The 16,229-nt window shown below is 51.5% G+C and overlaps 1 protein-coding gene across 3 annotated transcripts in view; it reads left to right on the top strand.

The window, feature by feature from the left end:
• Positions 1 to 10,181, top strand: part of PLEKHD1 (pleckstrin homology and coiled-coil domain containing D1) — a 29,411-nt gene extending 19,230 nt beyond the window's left edge. For 2 of the 3 annotated variants that reach the window (XM_082451724.1, XM_082451725.1), the window contains 7 exons: positions 1,836 to 1,930; positions 4,337 to 4,430; positions 5,936 to 6,114; positions 6,622 to 6,754; positions 7,133 to 7,277; positions 7,608 to 7,757; positions 8,048 to 10,181. In XM_082451724.1, the coding sequence (XP_082307850.1) occupies positions 1,836 to 1,930; positions 4,337 to 4,430; positions 5,936 to 6,114; positions 6,622 to 6,754; positions 7,133 to 7,277; positions 7,608 to 7,757; positions 8,048 to 8,217 (966 nt within the window). In that variant the 3' untranslated portion in view covers positions 8,218 to 10,181. The remainder of the gene's footprint in view (positions 1 to 1,835; positions 1,931 to 4,336; positions 4,431 to 5,935; positions 6,115 to 6,621; positions 6,755 to 7,132; positions 7,278 to 7,607; positions 7,758 to 8,047) is intronic. The other variant, XM_082451726.1, reaches the window with a different exon arrangement.
• Positions 10,182 to 16,229: the final 6,048 nt, after the last annotated feature.

Here is a 16,229-nt window from a genome sequence, read left to right as displayed (position 1 = left end):
TCAACCCCTAATGGTAGAAATCGTGCTCTTTGTAGAAAATTTGGAAAACATGAAGAAGAAAACATATTTTATCCTTAACCCCACAACTGATCGGTAATTACTGTCAACTTTTTTTTTTTTAATTTATTTTATTTATTTAGTTTTGGCTGTGTTGGGTCTTCGTTGCTGCACACGGGCTTTCTCTAGTTGCGTCGAGCGGGGGCTGCTCTTCGTTGCGGTGCGCGGGCTTCTCACTGTGGTGGCTTCCCTTGTTGCGGAGTACGGGCTCTAGGCCCGCGGGCTTCTGTAGTTGTGGCTTGCGGGCTCTAGAGCGCAGGCTCAGTAGTTGTGGCTCGCGGGCTCTAGAGCGCAGGCTCAGTAGTTGGGGCTCGCGGGCTCTAGAGTGCAGGCTCAGTAGTTGTGGTGCACGGGCTTAGTTGCTCCTCAGCATGTGGAAGCTTCCTGGACCAGGGCTCGAACCCGTGTCCCCTGCATTGACAGGTGGATTCCTAACCACTGCGCCACCAGGGAAGCCCCTACTGTCAACCTTTTGGTGTTTTTCCTTGGTCTTTTATCGTATATAATATTCTTATATATATCTTAAACATAATAGGATCATATCAGATATTCAGTTTTATGGCCTTTTTCATGATACCTTTCATTTTACCTTCATTAACACTGTACCTTCAGCAGTTTTCCATGTCATTGAACATTCTTTGAAAACATTAGTTTTAGTGACCCCAGGGTCACTAATCGGACTCTTCCCTTTCCTTTGGGTTTTATTCCTTCTCTGATTCTCCTCAAAGCCAAGGGCAACTTTGCCCTAGAGGCAGCCCCACTCCCTGGTGGGGTTTCCATTATCCTTGAGAACAAAGCCCCTGGGTGAAGAATGAGGGCGTAATTTGGAGCTAGAAGATGAGAGAGAAAGTGGATCTAGAAATAATATCCTCCCACGGCGTAAAATGTGGAAGAACAAAACAGTTGTCACAAAATGCTTCTAACCACCCTTGGCTTGAAGTGCACCCCTCAATACCACCTGCCACCGAACCCCTGGAAAACAGAACCCCAGGGGGCACCTGCTTGCTGGGAAAACACTTGAGCTCGCCGGCAATCCTGAAGGGACTGGTCTGGTTCCCTGGGCCAGCTTGCCCTGGGCTTTCTGGCTATCCTGTTCCCTTGGGGGTGAGTCAGGGGAGGCTGCAGCCACCTGTGCTCATTGTTTCCCGGATGCCTTGAGGAAAAAGGCTTTACTCTCTGACTCTGGGATTGGGAATAGCTTTCCTTTGCCACTTCTAACAGATGCCACTCCAGGGATCTTTAATGGAAATATACACACACACGTTTCCCTCCAGGGCTTGGGGGCCAGCCAACACGCCTTAGGGTGTGAGTGACTGGAGTTGCCCAGTGCAGCAGACATCTAGAATTATCATCACATCCTGCCGCAGGAAATAATGTTGGGATCATTTCTAAACCCTAGCTCAGCATGCTAAGTGTGTTCTTGTTTTGTTTTGTTTTGTTATTTATCTATTTATTTTTGAAATTTTTATTGTAGTATGGTTGATTTACAATGTTATGTTAGTTTCAGGTGTACAGCAAAGTGATTCATTTCTATACACACACACACACGTATGTATATATATTCTAAGTGTGTTTTAAGTGAGCCCAGTTCATCACAGATCTCGGTTTCGCTGAGACTGTGTGTCACTGAATGGGACCAGGGCTCCTCAGGGCTTAATTCCAAGTCTGGTGCAGACTGTGCTGAACCCCAGAGGGTCCCCTGGGTTAGACTGGGGCTTCCTGACCTCAGGAGCCCTTTGCTGCCTGTGACTCTTTTCTTCCTCTCTGATTCTCTTTAGGAGCTTGAGCGCCTGAACCAGGTGCTGGAGGCCGAGAAACAGCAGTTTGAGGAGGTTGTACAGGAGCTGAAGATGGAGCAGGAGCAGATCAAGAGGTGGTGGTGGTGCCTGGGGGAGCAGGGGGAAGGTGCACCCAGGCTAGGACACGTGGGACCCATGTTTCCCATTAGGCTGGAGAGGCCTCCCCCCAGGAGATCGTCACTGCTTGATGACTTGGTTTGGATCTGTCCTCCCAATGCTCCGGGCCTTGGGGTGTGCCCAGAAAAAGCTGTAGACCCCACACCAATGGGCCCCTTCTGCACCCTGGAGCATGAGGCATGGGCAGGTGCAATCAGAAATCCCCACGAGCAACGACCTCCTCCTGCCTTGGTCAAACCTCCCTTACCCGGGGCAGACAGGTCAGGCTGGTCTGGAGGTGCCATTGGCCAAAATCCCCAACACTCCCTGTCTTTCCTGCACAGTCTCTTCACATTCTGGCTAATGATGTCTGTCCCTTGGGATCTTTAGTCTGTGTATGGTTTGCAAACCCAGTTGCATATTATAATCATCTAAGAGGATTAGAATCTGCTGAAGGTAGGACCCAGAAATCTATACAGTTAGTCCCCTACACATGAACGAGCTCCGTTCCAAGAGCTTGTTCCTAAGTCCAATTTGTTTGTAAGTCCAACAAATTTAGCCTAGGTACCCAACTGACCCAATCGGCTATATAGTACTGTACTGTAATAGGTTTATAATACTTTTCACACAAATAATACATAAAAAACAAACAAAAAATAAAGAAAACTTTTTTGATCTTACAGCATAGTACCTTGAAAAGTACAGTAGTACAGTACAACAGCTGGCATACAGGGGCTGGCATCGAGTGAACAGGCAAGAAGAGTTACTGACTGGAGGAGGGAGAGGAGGTGGGAGATGGTAGAGCTGAAGGACCGTCAGCAATAGGAGACAGAGGACAAGTTGCGATTTCACTCACGCCTGACGTTGATGTCACAGGTTCTGGTTCCTTGCTGGATTCAATTCTATCTACCCTCTTGAAAAAACGATCCAGTGATGTGTGGGTAGTAGCTTTTTCCTGGGCTTGAGATAAAGATACTGTACTCTGCACTCTATACAGTACTGTACAGTAAAGTACACAAAAGCACAACCATTTGTAGAGGATGCATGCACGTGACAATGTACACCAGACACATAAACTAACTTACGTGATTGGACACGCGAATGCATGTTCACATCTTTGAAAGTTTGCAACTTGAAGGTTCGTATGTAGGGGACTTACTGTACTTTAAAAAGTTCTCCAGGTCATTATTTTTTCTTTTCCTTTTTTTTTTCTGCGTTGGTTATTCGTTGCTGCTCGCAGGCTTTCTCTAGTTGTGGCCAGCGGAGGCTACTCTTCATTGCGGTGCACGGGCTTCTCATTGCGGTGGCTTATCTTGTTGAGGAACACGGGCTTAGGTGCTCCACGGCATGTGGGGTCTTCCCGGACCGGGGATCAAACCCGTGTCCCCTGCATTGACAGGCGGGTTCTTCACCACTGCGCCACGAGGGAAGTCCCTCCAGGTCATTCTGTGTAGCCTATCCATGAATCTGGAGACAACTGCTCTGGTTACTGTTGATGGTGCTGGTTGTCACCATCGCCATCATCAGCGCCATCATTATCATCACCAGCACCGTCATCACTACTGATTATCAGTGATAGCCCAGAAAGAGTGTTCTTGAAACAACCTTATAAAAGAAAGTCATTAGACATGTGTTTTGGGGAGGGAGAAGCTCAGAGACTCTCATCAACTAATAGCCAAGCACCTGCTCACTTCCAGAATTGTGCCAGACCCTGGAATGGAAGATAAGCCCTCTCCCTTGAGGATCTGGTTGGGAAAACCAGACTCACACCCAGGAAACATCAACAATGTTTACAATAATGTACAAACAGGTGCTCAAGGGCATAGCACAGACCCCCTGTTTTATAGGAATTAAGATATATGTGTGATCCTTGTGGGCTTCAACGGAGGTTAGATTGAGCTGGGCCTTGAAGGATGGTAGGAGCTGGAAAATGGGTAGGAGAAGGAAAAGGCATCACAAGCAGGAGGAAGGGAAGCCGAGTGTAAAGGCCCAAGGGGACCCAGGCTTGTTAAGACAGCAGCAAGGAGTTGCACCCCAGAGAAGGGCCTCAGCCATGTCCCATGTCAGAGTGAGTAGATTGTAGCAAGGGCTGTCCAGGGAAGACAGGGTGAGGCCTTTGTTTCTCCAGTACTCCTCTTTGCCCTTGGGGTGGCCCTGCATTTATTTTGACAGATTCATGTACACCTGGAGCAAGTGACTTCAGCCCCACTTGGCCAGGATCTCCTCCGTTCAGCCCTGGGCTCCTACAGCTGCTGGCAGCACCCAGCCATGTGAGGGGCTGGCCTTCCAAAGAGCCCTCTGAGCCGTATAGGGAGGTGAAGCAGAAGCCACAAAGGGGCCTGGGAGGGGTGGGCCCTGCCATACCCAGCCCTCTGTCCCTGCAGGGAGCTAGAACTGACTGCAAGATGCCTCAAGGGTGTGGAGCAAGAGAAAAAGGAGCTGAGGCACTTCACGGAGTCCTTACAGCAGACGCTGGAGGTGAGGGGCCACTGGTGGGCTGGCTGTCTGGAGGGAGCCGTGGTTGGTTGGGCCACGTGATAACAGTTTTTTCCAACAGTGTTGCCCCGGAGAGTTATCTGCAAGGGAAACGGGGCACGAAGGGGAGCTGATCTAAAGGGTTTCTTCTCTGTGGACCATTGGGAACTCCAGCTGACACTTGAGGCTCAAAGCAGGACCCAGAAGGGCAAATTCAAGTTTGCCCTGGCTATGACCGTGGCCTTAGGAAATCCACCTTCTTCAGTGCTTATATTTTTATACTCGATGGAGGATCGATTAGGGTGGGCTGCACGGCCACCCACCACTTCCTTCTTGTGGCTCATTCACTTAGCTGTTCCCTGGTGAAACTGAGCGTGAGGGAAAATCCACTGCCAGATCACCTCCATTTGATACCACAGAAACAGCGAGGGAGGAGGAGGAGGTGGCATGTGTCAAGGACAAAGTGCCAACTCTTTAGCATGGCGTCCAGGTGCACACTCTGGCCCCAGCCTCTGCTACCCTCCTGTCCCCTCTCCCTCTGCTGCCCCTCCACACCCAGCACAATGACATCCCCACATCTGCTTCAAACCACTGAGCACATGTGCCCCGAGGAAGCCGTGACCTCCATCCTCCACACCTTTGCCCGAACTGCTCCTTCTACCCAGAATGTGCTCTCACCTCTTCTCTGCCTAGAGAACACTTTCATCCTTCTAAGGCTCAGCTCAAACATCACCGTAGTCAAGCTTCCCCGACTCCTCTAAGGAGGGATTTTCTCTGAGCTCTGGGTCCCCACGGCACTTTGTACATCTGTTAATGCACTTGACACATGAGGTTGTGTTTTCCAAACAGTGAGCTTCACTAGATTGCATCTTAAGTTCTCTCCAAGCCCAGCACCTCAAGTGAGCCTGGCATGTCGAGGGAGATCCGTGATGGTTACCAGATTCATGAACTGCCTTGCAGATTGCAAGGTTTCTATTCTGCCCTTGACTGATTGCGGCTTTGTGGTGCCTTTATTTGTTTATCTTTCCGTGTCTTACCACAGGAGGTCGTTCTCATGGGTAGTTTCAACTCCAGAATTTCTGAGTAGTGCAGGATCCCAGTCTGATAAGTGGGGAGAATGTCTAAGTCTGCTCTTGGGCTGGTTCCTGTCGGGTGTTTTTCACAGAAGCCCAGCACACTCCCTCACTTGTTCCTGGAGGAACAAGGACCCCAGAGCTCATGATGCCCTTGAGCCTTGGGTCCCCATTGTAGTAGGTGCCCCGTCCACGTCCACTGCCACGAGCTGGGCTCCTCCCTGACTTCCTCAGTGGAGGAGTAGCCTTGCCTCGGTGGGAGGAAGGAGATCCTCGCTGGCCTTTTACCTCAGGGAAGAATGAAGACATTTCAGGTGTCCCTCAGAGGACTGAGTGAGGAGGGCCTCACCTCCCGGAATTGAAATCCAGGTGAGGGCAGCCATGGCGGAGAACCTGACTTAGGCTCTTTCTCTTCTTTCCCTCCCTCCATGCCAGGAACTCTCCATAGAGAAGAAGAAAACCCTGGAAATGCTGGAGGAGAATGAGAACCAGCTGCAGACACTGGCCAATCAGAGCGAGCAGCCCCCTCCCAGTGGGGGTCTCCATAGCAACCTGAGGCAGATAGAGGAGAAGATGCAGCAGCTCTTAAAGGAGAAGCTCCTGGCGGAGAAGCGGTGAGGGAGCTTCTGAGTCCATAGGGGTAACTCTCCGTGAACTGGACACCTGGGCTCTTGGGTTCTAGTTGGCCTCGATCAAATGGGTCACTCACTTCCTTTTGGCTAGGACTCAGTTTCCCCACCAGGCAAATGGGAAGCAATCCTTCACTATCCTAAGCTGACTTGATAATTGTCTCTTGCAATGGTGTGACCCATACAGACAGTCATTAGGCCTGTCTAACAGAGCTTTGTGACAGGCTGGGCAGGTCCTCTCAGCCCCTTTTTACAGTTGAGGAAACTGAGCCTTGGAGGGGTTGGAGGACCTCCCCGAGCTCACAGAACTAGTGAGACGTGGACCCAGGACTCCCCTCCCTGACCACATTACCCCTATCACCACCTGGGAGACAGGACCCAGCCAGTTCTGGGGCTCACGAAGCAGGGTCTCAGGTCCCTATGAGGGGCCGCCCTCCCACTGGAAGCCCCGCTGGTGAGTGGGCCCTGAGTGAGCACCTCTCCCCGGGGCAGGATGAAGGAGAACGAGGAGCGCTCGCGGGCCCTGGAGGAGGAGCGGGAGTTCTATTCCAGCCAGTCCCAGGCGCTGCAGAACTCGCTGCAGGAGCTGACAGCGGAGAAGCAGCAGGCCGAGCGCGAGCTCAAGGTGCTGGGCCACTGGGAACGTGTGGTGCTCAGGGCCCTCCCCTCACCCGGAGACACTTCCCTCACATCCCTGCCCTCACCGGGCAACTTCCTGAATGAGCCCTGCCAACCTGACCAGCCAGGTGCAGGCAGTGCAACCACCACGAGGGGAAGCCCTGAGCCTGACCTGCGGCGGGGCATCATTGGAGACACCTGTCCCGTGCAGGGGCTGACTCCTGGCATCGGGTGGAGGGCATAAGACAAGAAGCAGGATGCGGTAACTTCCACCCAAGTCTGGAGGCGAGAAAGCCCACTGAGCCAGGGGTGATCAGGGAAGGCTTCCAAGGGATGGTAGCTGCCCCGCCAGGACCCATTTCCCTCTCCTCGCCTCTCCCCTCAGGCTGAGGTGAAGGTCCGCATGGACCTGGAGAGGCGTCTGCGGGAGGCAGAGGGGGCCTTGCGGAGCCTGGAACAAGGGCTCAACTCCAAGGTGCGGAACAAGGAGAAGGAGGAGAGGATGCGGGCTGACGTGAGCCACCTGAAGAGTAAGCCCTGCCCCCGCTGCCGGCCCAGCCCTCGAGCTCTGCCCAGGCGCCCAGGCCCTGCAGAGCCCGGCCTGGGGCCGGAGCGCCACTCGGGGCCTGGTGTGCACTAGGTGACCCATAGGTGTTGATGGGCATCTCCTGGGCGCGGCTGCCTTTGGCTCTTGGATCCGGGGTGGGGGGAAAGCCTGAAGTTCTGCCCCCTTTGGCAGGTGACTCAGGTCTCCAAAGGGATGGGGGTCAGCGTATTTCCCTCTCGACCCCACCAGGATCCTGGGGAGGGGCGGGGAGGGGCGGGCAGGAGGGGAGGGTGCAGTGGAACTGCGGCCGCAGGGTTCTTTGAAGAGTGCATCCGGAATGCGGAGCTGGAGGCCAAGATGCCGGTCATCATGAAGAACTCCGTGTACATCCACAAGGCGGCCACTCGCCGCATCAAGAGCTGCCGCTTCCACCGGCGCCGGTCCAGCACCTCCTGGAATGACGGTGGGTGTGGCTGTCCCCGGGCCCTGGCGGGTGGGACGGTCACTCACGGGCTGTCGGTGACAAGGCAGGAAGAGGGCAGGGCGGGGAGGGAGAGGGGCTGGCCCAGCCCTGAGTGTGGCCCGAGCCCGGCTCCCCCAGCCTTGGGCTTCTCCCAGGGTCATGGGAGCCCATGGACTGGGAGGGGCTGGAGGATGGGGTGCGAGGGAGGGGGGCTGGGGTGGGGGACAGGGCTGTGCCCCAGTGGAGGGAGGGCTGTTCACGGCCGGCCCGTGGGGCCACCGTATCCCCAGTGAAGCCGTCCCAGTCCTTCATGACCTCCCAGCTGGAAGCCAACAGCATGGAGGAGCTGAAGGAGGTGGCCCAGCGGCTCAGCCGGGACCAGCGCTTCCGCGAATCCATCTACCACATCATGGTGACCCAGCCTGGAGCCCCCTCCGCGCTTCCCCCGGGGGGAAAGTGATGGGCGCTCCCCCCCGCCCCCCAGGTCCTTCCTCACTGGGGGCAGGAGGGAGTGGGAGGGGGACGCCTGACTCTATGCGGCTCCTCTCTGCCAGCGCTCCACGTGGGGGCCAGCCTCACCCTCAAAGGCGCCACCTCCCTCACCCTCACCCCAGACCCTACCCTTGGGTCAGGTCAGGCCCAAGCTGGGTGCCTCCTGGTTGTCATGGTAAAGCAAAGATGGGGCCTGGCGGTACAGAGAGACTTTTCTGGCCGGGGAGTCGGGTGGGCAGGGCCCACCACCTTCTGTCGTGCCCGCTGTACTTCTCTGTGACTCTGCCGCCCTCCCCTCCTTGACACTTGCTTCCCAGGGCTTCCCAACCCTCTTTGCTTCTGAGATCCACAGGCGTCCCTCGGTCAAGGCCGCTCTTTGACCACACCACGGGGCAGGGAAGAAAGGGACCTGGCACAGCCGCTTCTGGGCCCGTGGCCTACCACCCTGGCCAGACACACCGTTCCTGGGGCCGGGCCCTGGCTGTGGGACCACCCGCTCACTGCCCTCCTCAGGGGGACTCCCCCACTGGCAGCCTCCGCGCTCTCCGGGGAAGATGTGGCCCGACATTCCTCCTCCTGTGCGTGTACCGAGGGCCCTGGGCGGGAGGGAGCTGTGGCCAGCAACGAAACTGAGGTCTCTCCCAGAAGACAGGCAGCAAGTCAGGGAGTGGAAGAAGGCGGCTGGGCTCCTGCATTATCAACTCCTGGCCGGGCAGGGAGGCGGCTCCCTCTGGCTGCCGTGGCCCTGCTGGGCTGCAGGACCCCAGAGGTCTCCCTCCCAGCTGCCCCTCCTTCGGTCACCTTGCTGCCTCCTCTCCTGCAGAGGCTTTACCCAGTGAAACAATGTGACCACGAGCCCTGGAAGATGGGGGGGCCACTGGTTGGCCCAGGGTCATCAGAGGCGAAGCTGAAACATCTGTTTGCGGTTTTTGTGGGAGACACTGCCCTCCAGGGTGCTAAGGACTGTGTGTCCCTCACCCATGGACAGACTGTCTGGCTGGCTCCTCTGCCTCCAGGCCTTCCCTCCGAAACCGCCTGAGTCTGTTGGTCTCTCCAGAAAAGGGGTCTCCCTGGGGTCAGGGTGCTCAGGGGCACGGGTAGTATTAAAGGTGCTGATCCTCTGCTGCTTGGACAATGGAGCCCAGTCTGAGAGCTGGACAGATGGCTGCAGGGCAGGGGCCTGCAGCCTGTTCTGTGGGAAAAGGAATGTTACTGACTCAAAACATGGGCGTGTCTACGGCTGGGCCAGCCAAGGCCAGGCAGGCTGCCCTGCTCTGCGGTCAGGACTGCCTGGTGAAATGAGCCTCATCAGTCCCTTCTCAGCGGTGGGCGGACTTGGATGGCCTCAGCCAGTCTCTTACGAGCCTAGGTGGGAATAGGGGTGGAGGTGCTTCAGAATCAATGCATCTGAAAGGCATGAGTCTAAATGTAAAAGCTTTAAACGTGTAGAAACCTGCATAAACCTGGAACTCATTGATCTAACATGTATGTAGGATGGGCTTTAAAATGAGGAAGCTTTAGAAACCAAGATTACTATTTTATTTTCTGTTTTTAAAGAATTAAATTAATAATGGTTTGTTCTTGGAGAGATCTTTCTGAAATTTTCAAACGCACTTCCCCGCCTGGGCAAGCTATTAACCAGAGAGGAAAGTGCTTTCTCATGCACATTCACCAATCTCTAATTTCTTTCCTCCTATTTCACCCTGTACTTTCCACGCCTCAGGCAAGTCTGTGTTATCTTCAACCAACTGATCAATCCATAAGTATTTATTTGTTAAAAACTTACTCTGTACCTAGCACTGTAAATAGAAAAAGAGTAACATCTCTATATGAAAATATGTAGGGGTGAAAATTACTTACTGGAAATATATGGATCTGATTTTTTACAAAAGCAAAACCCTATTCCTTGGCCGATTAAAAGTGTTTCCTGCAGTGTCGCTTGCACTGTGGTCATTGCTAGAGAGATGTTGCCCCCTTCAGGCTGAATGTGGAATTATGGAATTGCCTGCTTGTGCTCATTTGCACACACGTTTCCCTCCCTATGAGGAAGTACTCCCCATTGCTGCACCTCCAGGGAGTGGCTTCTCAATAATTAACTGAAAAATCTGTGTTCCCACCCTGAGGTCCTGGCTGTCCCCTTGTAACAAGGACTACCAGCCAGATTTTCTTCTGATCTGAGCGTGGACAAAAGGGACAGAGCTGACTGCGCCCATGGAAATAGCCTCAGGCAGGCAAAGGGTACCTAGTTTGATGGCTTGCTAGTTTTGGTGTCCCTATTGGAAACTGACAGTTTTACCTGCTCTGAGGAGGAGAGGTTTTTGCTTTTGTTTTGTAATCATGTAAGGGAGGGAGAGAAATGGGGATGACTGGGTTCTCCTCCTATTGGATCTGTTCCTTCACTGGGGAATGGATGATCTATATCGTAACCCTTTATATGTTGTTTCCCAGCATAATTATTAATGACTCCCCCTTTTGCTATCAAAGGGGTCCCAGTTTGGATGGTATTTCCATGGTCATCTTAGCTTTAGTGCTTTTCCCCAGTGAAATGTTAATGGGTGAGGCAAGAGAGCTGTAAAGTGTAAAACACTTGTGTTCTGATCTACTCCCCAGCTCTCAGCCCCTGGGAAGGATCCACTGCCTGTATTTGTCCCTGGAGGGATGTAATTCTTGCCCCCATCCATCCTATCTCACCCAGCCCAGCATGACCTGGGCAGCCTGTGGGTGCTTGGGTACCATCCACGTGAGATTTGGAGCCCACAGTGAATGATGAAGGTGAAACTGAAACTTGCTCGAGCCCAGGGTGGGTCAGATTTGGTCTAATTGGAAGGTAGTTATTAAACCCACCAAACAAAGGAGCCCTTGGATAAAGGCCAGCAGTCCCTGGGGACCCTTGTGTTTCTGCGTTAAGCCAGGATGAAGCCACTCAGACCCCCAGGATGCAGCAAGGGCTCTCCAAGATCAGAAACCCTATGGCTTTGACTCTTGGGGGGAAAGATGCTGACTTCTCTTATCTCATCCCACACCTGGGAGCAGAGGTGAAGGGGTGTCCTTTGCAAGGCTTTGGGAGAGGGTACAGTGGTATCCTTTTGTTCTTGCCGCTTAGAAATAGAGGTCCAGAGTGGTCCCAGACATCCAAAGCAACTGGGAGAAACTGGTTGTTCAAACATCCATGTGGGTGTGGACGGGTGCAGTGTAGTGCCCCAGGTTTGGTCCTCCTGACTCTTTGCACATCCCATCTCCCTTTCTCTTCCCTTGGGCTTCCACTCATTGCTACCAGCTCCTCTGGCCCAGAAATGAGCTTCCCTCTCCATCCTGCTGGGTTAAAGTTGTTCAGGGGAAGTTCAGGAAGCACTCCAAGCCCAGAAATCCTGGGGGCAGGAGGGTCTTAATAAACTCCATCCCCTTGTGCTGAATTCTACCTGCAACTGCCACCAAATGTTTCAATGCAGTCCAGCATTCTGTGTGTCCTTTGGCTTTCCTTCTGTGTGACCCTTGGCAATCAGGCAGCGAAGTTGTTGTGAGTCAGGGCTGCTAAAAGGCCAGTGATCGGCCACAGGGGCTCCAGGAGCTGTCCGGGCAGTTGCAGAGCCAGCTCAGTGAGTTTGGGGCTCAGGTTCTCTGCCTTGCTTGCCCTGGAGGATCTGACACCTACCTCTGGGCCAAGAGTCCTGCTATGAACAGACTCAACCTGCCCTGTTATCCTGGCAAAAACTAGGACCGATGGGCCTTGGAGTGACACTGACCACAGGAGAGCCTTTCCTCTTGCAGGGCAGTGGCCCCATCACAGGGCGTTGAGGGGAGGAACTTGTCCCACATTCTGCCTGCTGCTACCCAGGGGGTGGGGGTCGTTAGTGCTGTCTCACTGCTTCCTGTTCTGGAGCTTTTGATAAGCCACTGTTTTAAATGTTTTTTATACTTATATATTTTTATGAGATAGGACATAAATCTCACGAGGCTGCTCAGAGCCCTTGCAGTTTTGAAGTTCTATGATCTGAGAACTTGCAGCCATGGAATCAACAAAGACATGGCTGCCACCGACAGCACTGACCAGGAAGATACAGTTCTCAGGGGTGACGTTCCAACTTAGGTTGAACTTGGAGCCATGCTGTTATCAGAAGGGATGAGAAGAGGAAAGTTTAGGTTTGAGATGAGAACAGGAAGGATAACTGATTTATCACCCCAAGGAGAAGGTCACTTGGAAGGCTGTCCTGGGAAAGGGAAGATGTCCATTCTCATGTTCACCTTGGTGTCTAGATCACCTGTCAGCATCACTTCTTCCCATCTTCCTTCAACAAATATTTATTATGATTCTAGTGCATGAAGTCAAGCACCTACTATGTGCTTATTATCCCTGTCACTTACTGTTTTTTTTTTTTTTTATTGTGGTAAAATATACATAACATAAAAGTTTCCATTTTGGGGACTTCCCTAGTGGCGCAGTGGTTAAGAATCCACCTCCCAGTGCAGGGAACACGGGTTCGATCCCTGGTCTGGGAAGATCACATATGCTGCGGAGCAACTAAGCCCGTGCATCACAACTACTGAACCTGTGCTCTAGAGCCCGTGCTCCACAGCAAGAGAAGCCACTGCGATGAGAAGCCCGCACGCATCAACGAAGACACATGCAGCCAAAAATAAATAAATTAATTAAAAAACATATATATATATAAAAGTTACCATTCTAACCATTTTAAGTGTATAGTTCAATAGTGTTAAGTATATTCACATTGTTGTACAACGAATCTCCAGAACTCTCCATCTTGCAAAACTGAAACTCTACACCCCTTTTTTTTTGGCTGTGCCATGCAGTATGTGGCATCTTAGTTCCCTGACCAGGGATCGAACCTGTGCCCCCCGCAGTGGAAGCCTGGAGTCTTAATCACTGGATTGCCAGGGAAGTCCTCTACACCCACTAAACAACTCTCCATTTCCCCTCCCCCCAGCCTCTGGCAACCACCATTCTACTTCCTGTCTCTATGAATGTGATGACGGTAGTTACCTTGTGTAAGTCAAATCGTACAATATTTGTCTTTTTTTGTGATGGCTTACTTCACTTAGCATAATGTCCTCAAGATTCATCCATGTTGTAGCATGTGTAGGAATTTTCTTCCCTTTTAAGGCTGAATAATATCCTATCACTTACTTTTAAAAAGAAAAATAGGTAGACATCTTATTTTTCTTATAAACTGCTGTCCAGGGGTGAGGGCCCTGCCCTTCTTAAAGGGTAAGAGAGTCACAGCTGAGCGGAAGTTGGGTCCCTATGCTTCCCTTTTTCCAGGTTGCTCCTTGCGGTGGCTTTGTGTTAAGGGATGCTTTGGTGTTCACCTCCTCCTTCTCCCCAGCAGATGGCAGCATGCTCTGAGCTGGGCCAGCAAATTCCAGTGGGAAAGTGAACTGAGGCTCTCAAAGAAAAGGGAGGGCTTTGTGACAAGGCCGAGGTTCCGCATTATTGGTGTGAGTCTCCCAGCTGTTCTCCCCTTTAAGATATGAAACAAAAGTCTCTGCTACAGCCAACATGTACTCAGTCTATTGTGAACGATACACTTTCACACTGATTTCTCTTTTTTGTCCTCACAACATCCCTCTCCTTGATTTACAGAAAAATGAACCCCAAGGTCACACAGCTTCTAAGTGGAGTTTCAGGTATTTGAGTTCATGGCCAGTGTTCTTTCTAGCATATGTAAATATTAATGTGGAATATTAGTATGGAAAATATTATGTGTAAAGATGTAAATTGTTACATGTAAATTATTTTCAGTGAGCTTCCTCCCTCCCTTCCTTCCTTCAACAAATATACTGAGCTCCTCTATGCTCTAGGCCCCGAGTCTCCACACAGATATTTTCTATCAAGGGTTCTTAAGGGATTGATTCAGGGGCTTGGTAACTGACAGTCTCCCTAGAATTCTTCCTTTCTGAAAGTCTGGCTGGTCCAGTATAGGAGGTCCTGAGGGTCAGAGCTTCTCATCCTAAGTGCTTTGCAAAGCAGCGAGGCCTTTTCTTTTTTTTCTTTAAATTTATGTATTTATTTATTTACGGCTGTGTTGGGTCTTCATTTCTGTGCGAGGGCTTTCTCCGCTTGCAGCGGGCGGGGGCCACTCTTCATCGCGGTGCGCGGGCCTCTCACTGTTGCGGCCTCTCCCGTTGCGGAGCACAGGCTCCAGATGCGCAGGCTCAGTAGTTGTGGCTCACGGGCCTAGCTGCTCCGCGGCATGTGGGATCTTCCCAGACCAGGGCTCGAACCCGTGTCCCCTGCATTGGCAGGCGGATTCTTAACCACTGCGCCACCAGGGAAGCCCGCGAGGCCTTTTCTTGCTGTCTCCAACCACTTCCAGGCTGGCAGTCTCCTGACCTTCACCTTCCTTTGCCCTTCCCCCTCCCCAGCCCAGTGTCCTCCAGAACAGAAGAATCCTCTCAGGGTGGGAGTAAGCAGCCAATGGGAAGGCCCTGGGCTGGGAATCTAGAGGCCCATGTGTTCCTGTAAAGCCAATGATTAATCCTGAGAGAGGGGCAAGCCATCTGACCTCCCCTTGATTAAATGAGGATGTGAAATTAGATGCTCTCAAAATCCTTCTTGTGGGAGAGGGATAGATTTAGAGTTTGGGATTGACATGTACACATTGTTATATTCAAAATAGATATCCGGGACTTCCCTGGTGGTGCAGTGGTTAAGAATCCGCCTGCCAATGCAGGGGACACGGGTTCAAGTCCTGGTCTGGGAAGATCCCATATGCCGTGGAGCAACTAAGCCTGCGAGCCACAACTACTGAAGCCTGCGTGCCTAAAGTCCATGCTCCACAACAAGAGAAGCCACCGCAAAAAGAAGCCCGCACACCGCATCGAAGAGTGGCCCCCGCTCACTGCAGCTAGAGAAAGCAGGTGCGCAGCAACGAAGACCCAAAGCAGTCAAAAATAAATAAATAAATTTATTTAAAAAAAAAATAGATAGCCAACAAGGACCTACTGCATAGCACAGGAAACTCTGCTCAATATTCTGTAATAACCTAAATGGGAAAAGAATTTGAAAAGGGAATAGATACTTGTATATGTATAACTGAATCACTTTGCTGTTCACCTGAAACTAACACAACATTGTTAATCAACTATACTCCATTATAAAATAAAAAATTTTTAGAAACACCCTTCTTGAATTCTGGTGACCACACTTCTCTGCTGGAGACTGCTTTAGGTGTGGGCCAGGCTGGCCAATGAGATGAGGAGTCTGCTGGGGGACAGGTTTTCTCACTTTCAAAGAGAGTCATAGTGAAGATACAGTCCCTTTTCCTCCACTGGACATTTCATGTCTGGATATGACACCTAGAACTAAGGCAGCCAACTTGTGACCATGGGGGTAGCTGACCTGAGGCCCAAGCCAGTTACCCGTGCCTAGGGTAACTGAAGAGAAAGATGGCAAGGAGCTTTGGTCCCTGCTGAGTTGTCACTGAGTTAACTGACACTAGATCTGCCTATTTCAGGACTCCTCGTTATGTGAGCTGATGTATCTTTCCTTATCGTTTAGGTCATTTTGCTTGGGTTTTCTGTTATTTGCAAGAAAAGAACATAATCACCTTAGCTTTATCAGGCTTGTTGTGTGATCCCAAAGTCTGAAGACCTTTTCCTAAGAAAGCCGAGGCATTTTTTCAGTCAGACTGGGAACTAGAATTCATCTACTCATTCATTCAACAAGTATTTATTGAGAGTCTACAATCATATTCTTTAAAACTCTATGACACACGCACCCCAACTCAAAATCTCTGAAATTGGGATGTATCTTAAATCGATGGCAGCTTTTGATTGCTGCTGGCCGTACAGCAGTCTTGATGAGGTTGTCATTGCCTTTGCGGGCATCAGAAGTCCCAGCATCAAAATGTGCTGAATGCGCATCAACAGTTTGGTGAAAAAAAAATCCCGAAATACTCATGGAGGTGCACTTAACAGATAAGAATCAGATGGTTGCCGGGGAGGTGGTGAATCAGACTTGTT

The sequence above is a fragment of the Balaenoptera physalus genome (genome assembly GCF_965194825.1).
Source record: "Balaenoptera physalus genome assembly, chromosome: 2".
NCBI lineage: Eukaryota > Metazoa > Chordata > Mammalia > Artiodactyla > Balaenopteridae > Balaenoptera > Balaenoptera physalus.
The sequence above is the reverse complement of the archived record's forward strand: the minus strand, read 5'-3'. Positions and strand labels throughout refer to the sequence as shown.